The sequence below is a fragment of the Nicotiana attenuata genome, chromosome 11, assembly GCF_001879085.1.
Source record: "Nicotiana attenuata strain UT chromosome 11, NIATTr2, whole genome shotgun sequence".
NCBI lineage: Eukaryota > Viridiplantae > Streptophyta > Magnoliopsida > Solanales > Solanaceae > Nicotiana > Nicotiana attenuata.
In genome coordinates this window covers 12,048,971-12,054,510 of record NC_031999.1, presented here as the reverse complement: position 1 = coordinate 12,054,510, position 5,540 = coordinate 12,048,971, and the positions used below count along the sequence as shown (strand labels likewise).

Sequence of the window (5,540 nt, the reverse complement as noted above, 5' to 3'; positions counted from 1 at the left end):
ATATTACTTTTTAGGTTAGCTACCAAATATTTGAAAAACCGATTTACTTGATTTGGTTTCTTTTTAGGGAAAAACCAATCCAAACCGAACCATGAACACCCCTAGTTACACGTTTTCTTTTTTCTTTTTTCCCCTTCCTTTCTTTAGTCTTTGTTTCAACTTTTAAAATTCCTAAATCAAAAATACATCTCTCAGCCACCCTCTCAAAAACTCAAGTTTATGGTGCTCATAGTGCACCCATGCTCTTGAAATCTTGAATACGCCTCTGCTATCAGTGTATAGAAGTTAACTCACGTTAAGATGAGTCACTGTGCTCCACAGAGAAATTTCAAATATTCTTTCATTACCAAAAACTCATTGGTGAGTCTGTATTTCAACTTTGGAAACCCAAAGTTGTAGATGAGCAATAAGAACAAAATAGAGAGAAATAGTTCTATTTCTAAGCCCAGATTATTAGCTATTAGCTATCTTCATATTGCCAACACTAAGCATATTAATAACTTCATTATATGCCTTGTTTGCTGCTCTGTTCAATGCAATTTCTTTCTTTACATGGCACATGCCTTTTCCCCTTAGTTGATTGTCAATAAAAACTTCAAAACTCCCATCATGTGACCACATATCGACTACCCGAACTTTAAGTTTATGCTTCTGACAGGTCTCATGGAGCTTCTTCACTGGATTTGTTTGAAGCATTTCCGGTGTAATTATGGGCTCTAATAGAGTCTTCGCTACCTACAGGCCATACAAAATCAAAAGCAGTATGCATTAGAGGCAACGAAAGAGAAGAATACTGTCCAAGTAACGCATTTTGAGCCCCAATCAAGAATAAAGCACAAGACAGAAGTTAAATAAGTTAACCTTCACATGCTAATCTTCTTATTAGTCAAAATGACATTCTTTATCTACTTAGGGGTTGTTTCGTTCAGTTCTGGGATATCCCATGAGATTATCTATCCACCTCTTATATGGGATAATTAATACCACTATTTTGATATAAATTCATACCCACAACCAAACATGGGATAACTATAATCCCAAATTTTACACTGGGATTAATATCCTTATCCGAGTAACCAAACGACCCCTTTAAGTATCTTTGTCCCTCTCAATGCCACCTCCTATTTGTATATTCTCATTACATGGGACCATGTGGATATAGAACTTAAAGTAAAGACATTGAGCACACAAGCTCGTCAAATTCTCAAATATTTCTCTTTTTCCGATATTTTCTGTGACATAAATGGCATTACTTCAGCATCCAATCACAGAGATTCATACAAGGTTTCTCATGAATTTCAGAGTCATAAGGTTCTAATATAATATATAACTTATCCACACTTGGTGGTATGACTAATTCATTAGATGTCTTCAGCGGAAGAGCCCTGTTTCCTTCTTTATTCTAAAGTTAACAAAATTTATATGCCATAAATTCACAAAGTGTGCATGCCTTGTAGCCATGTTTGAGGTGATAGCGGGCTAGAAAGGGAAGCCAAAGCTAAACCTAGCATTTGCATTGGCTCTAAGTGGACTTCCCTGCTACAACATGTAAAATTTAGCTAAAGGAAAAGGTACTCCTCTTTCCTTTTCTTTTGCTGGTTCGCTTTTTTCGTTTCTTTTCTTTCTTTATTTACACTTTTCTTTTGGGGGGATAGGGGGCGGGGTGGGAAGTTCATGTAGGAACCTTAGCTCCTAGCAACCTAAAAGCTATAAGAATTACAAGACATTTAAAAGAATTGTGATCAAAACCTTCACATATGAAGAGGTACATGTACGGCTAATGCTCTTAAAATGAGGAATTTGAGGGGGGAAAGAGAGCACACCTCCCAGGTAATGTCAATTGAGGAATCGCTATCAATAAATACTGCTCCTATTGTTGATTCAACAACATCAGCAAGCACCTTCGGAGCATTTATCAATCCATGAGAATGCAAGGGATACTCTGGAAGAGCATTTATAAATGATTGAATCTGTGATTAAAGATAACTTTTGTCAATTGGAAGAAGATAAGGGGCACATACAAAATCTGAAAATGAAACACTAAGAAAAAGGTAAAGCAGTAAAAGATCAGTAAAGTGAGAAAAGTCAAAGGAAGTAAAGTGAGACTTTCCCATCCATCTTATTCGCAAAGGTTAACAGATATTTTCGATAAACACAGTCAGGGTGGAAACAGAATTGAAGAAGTATTAGACACAACTTGAATGTAGTCCTCTTTAAAGAATCTAAGGTCAACTATGTTAAATCTTTCTCCTTATTCCATTAACTGTTGGTTTTGCTTTCTTCCATGACCTTTTTTCCACCCAAGGTTTTGATTGCGGAGCTCGGACGAGGAGGGTTCTCTAAAAGGAAGTGAAGAGTAGAGTAGTAGTTCAAACGAAAACCATCTAACCTGTAGTATAGGAGAAGCCAATCAGGAAATTAATTACATTGATTTACTACATTACTCCATTTCTATAATATTCAACTAGACAAAGGAACCAGGTAAACTAGGGTATGGGGGTCATGGATACATTATATTAAGCAGCTCTTGGCATGCATCTTTGCTTGGTCAGAAGCACAAATACAGGCACTCCGCTGATCGTGCAGTGAATTATTGTGACTAAGGTGCTATAGGTATGGCTCACAGTGGCACGAGCCTTCATATTGCTCCAGATTGGGTTAGTAGCAACCTGTTGGTTTGGTCAAAGATAAAGATCTTGAAGTGAAAAGAAGAAAGCCAACAACAACATCATAATCAGTATTATCCCGCACTGTGGGGTTTGGGGAAAAGAAGAAAGCGAATGCCCTTAATTAGTAAGCTCACTTACTCGTCGTGTAAGGATAGGCCTTCCATGCCGTAAATACTTGTGGAAGCTATGCTTAACAGCAACACGTGCAAGCTTCTCCGTGTCAACATTTGCTGCACGTAGAGGTGACAACAACCCAGGTGGAAGATTTGGATACTTGGAAAACTGTTGTTTTGTTATCATAAGGTTAAGAACCGAGTCACCCACATACTCGAGCCGCTCATAAGATATACAGTCCTTGTCATACGACGGGTGTGTAAAAGCTTGCCACAGTAAATTCTGATCATTAAAGTGGTACCCTATGATTTTTTGTACTTCTTCAACATTTTGTAATGTGGCATCTTGCAATGACCTTTTTGTTGCCTCCTCGTTTGCCAGGATGCCTGGTAGGAAGCTATTCAAAATAGCCCCTATAAAAGTAGCAGCTAGAGTCAAAAAAGAGCTATGACTGTAGCCAATATTAAATGTCATAAAATGTCTATTGCATTAAGTCCAGCAGAACAATTTCACTAGCGTAAATATAAAATCAACTGGAAGAAATAAAATCCTAAGCGGGACGATTGTTGCTAGGTATTTCTTTATTCCCACATTCTACTGCCTGAAAAGCCGCTAACTTTTCAAGCCTATCCGTACCTAAAAGGAGACTTTATGGGGAGGTGAGACAGTGCTTCCAAGAGCTGTGGCGTAGGAGTGTTTGTAAAAGAGAAGTTCACCAGAAGTTACGTGGATCTTGAATTTGGTAAATAGCTGCTTTTCTTTGGCTCATGCAGATAACTGTCTCAGTTTTGTCAATTTTAAATAGAAGGTCACCTAACTGCAGAGATTTGAGTTTATTACTGGAAGTATTTATGTCAATAAGAATATAAGTAAAGCACAATTGCTTGGACTTCTGATTTCCGCCACAAAGGTGAAAAGATCTATCATCATAAAGTAAAGCAGCAGGATAAGATAAAGACAGTTGACAGACACTTGATGTTATAAAACCTCCTCAGCTGCAACAGCAATCACAACAGCGACAGCACCTACACCTCAATCCCAACCTAGTTGATGCAATATTTATTGCATTCCAGCAAAATGAGAAGTCAGATTTTAGGAGAATGTCATACCATAGCTCATTGTTTCTTCACATGTATCAGGTGCCTACTTTTTTGACTGCATTTAACTTGTCTGTTGAAGAATGTCATCAGGTTGAAGAGTCATTCTGATACTACTAGTACATCAGTAGCAACTGATTAGAATCAAAACCATTTTTTAGAGTTTGGGCCTCCTGAGATGCCCAAACTACAAGTAATTGCCAGTTCAACATAACAATACTGTATTTTCTATCTCTAACTTTGCAACAATACTATTTTCTATCTCTAACTTTTCTTCTTATATTAAGAAAATTATTTGGTAAAACTAATAGTAATAGATTATAGCATAAACTAGTAAATGTAGAAATTTGTAAAGCTCATGCCATGCTAAACAAAAGCCAACAGATGACGGAACTAACTACTTGAAAACCTATAGTTGCAACTTGTAATTTATAGTAACATCCTTCCCTTCCTAAAGACATCGACAAAGAGTCAAAGACAGTAACCTACAGCACAGAGACTGATGAGATAACTTAAGTCGTGCACTGAAACCATAGCCATAATACACATATCATTTTTACCTTTCTGCTCTACTTAATACTTTGAAGAAGTTGGAGCTCCACAAACCCATCATACCATGTAATTTACGAACTGTGACACCCAAAGCACAAATAACAGAACATCTGCATAGCTCCTTCACATTCTGCTTAATCAAATTACTTCAAATTGTCTTTTTTTTTTTTTTTTTTGATAAGGTAAATTACTTCAAATTGTCTAAGTGCTGCAAACACTTCTAGTACAAAAACTAAATATATGAATATAAGTCATTGTTTCATGACAGTTCAAAATACGGATTATAGCTACAACTGTGCTTGTGGTCAGTCGAGGCGCGTGTAAGCTGGCCTTAGCACCACCGTCAACCAAAAAAAATTCCAGTTATAGATTGGTTCAGCTTGCAAAGTTACATTTCAGCACTGGAAACAATTGCATTCAAATATTGCTTTTCATCCAAAGAACTTTGAACCAAATTCTAATTTTTCAATTTACTTTCCATATAGCTCCCTAAATCCATAGACGCCCATTAATCAAACAAGAAACAGTAAACCTGCCCGTCAATTAAAAGATTCAATCTTTAAGCTCATATATACATTTTAAAAGACAGACAAAAATCTCTATGCATATTCGATTAAAAAAAAAAAAGGAAACACAGATTAGAATTGGCTAACCGTATTTTTGGAGGTTATGAACGGAGACCCAATTCACGGCTGGAGTGAAAAAGGAACGTAACCAAGATCCCATTTGTAATTAGAGCATCTACTGATTTGTTCTTTGAGCCATTTCTTCCCTTCGTTTCCTTCCCGCTTCCACGCGGTAGACTGGAATGGTAGCAATTTAACTATCTGGTTGAAGAAGTTCAAGCTTGAGCCTTTTAGTTCTCTTTATAAATTTACAGCTTGTTTGGATGGTTGTTCCCCGTCATTGTTTTGTTATTACAAAATAATATTTGTTTATTTATTAAAATTGATTGTATTGCATTGTTAAATTCAACCAATTCGAAACAATGGATTTAGTGTGGTGGAATTGTTTTCTATTTTTCTTTCCAATTATGGCTAACTTATTATTCCACAATTCTATTTTACCTTTTAACTTTTTTCTATTTTAACTCGAAATCTCCAACCTA

General features: G+C 36.4%; 1 protein-coding gene across 3 annotated transcripts; it reads right to left on the bottom strand.

Moving 5' to 3' along the window:
• LOC109234134 (ribonuclease 3-like protein 3) lies at positions 315–5,293 on the bottom strand. Of its 3 annotated transcripts, none has more exons than XM_019399997.1 (5): positions 5,086–5,293; positions 3,893–3,993; positions 2,808–3,196; positions 1,824–1,970; positions 315–735 (listed from the first exon to the last, which is right to left on the bottom strand). In XM_019399997.1, exons 2-5 carry the CDS (start codon positions 3,900–3,902, stop codon positions 454–456), a joined length of 828 nt encoding a protein of 275 aa, XP_019255542.1. In that variant the 5' UTR covers positions 3,903–3,993; positions 5,086–5,293; the 3' UTR covers positions 315–453. The 3 variants fall into 3 exon arrangements, with proteins under 3 accessions (XP_019255542.1, XP_019255543.1, XP_019255541.1); XM_019399998.1 differs by having other exon boundaries at positions 3,893–3,953; XM_019399996.1 differs by lacking the exon at positions 3,893–3,993 and having other exon boundaries at positions 5,086–5,292.

Bases quoted from the DNA above. Each gene is read 5' to 3' on its own strand.
- LOC109234134 (XM_019399996.1), bottom strand. From the start codon at position 5,158: ATGGGATCTTGGTTACGTTCCTTTTTCACTCCAGCCGTGAATTGGGTC. The intron at 3,197-5,085 runs GTTAGCCAATTC...CTACTTTTATAG, and splicing joins TCATAACCTCCAAAAATACG to GGGCTATTTTGAATAGCTTC. The intron at 736-1,823 runs GTGTGCTCTCTT...TATGGCCTGTAG, and splicing joins CAATTGACATTACCTGGGAG to GTAGCGAAGACTCTATTAGA.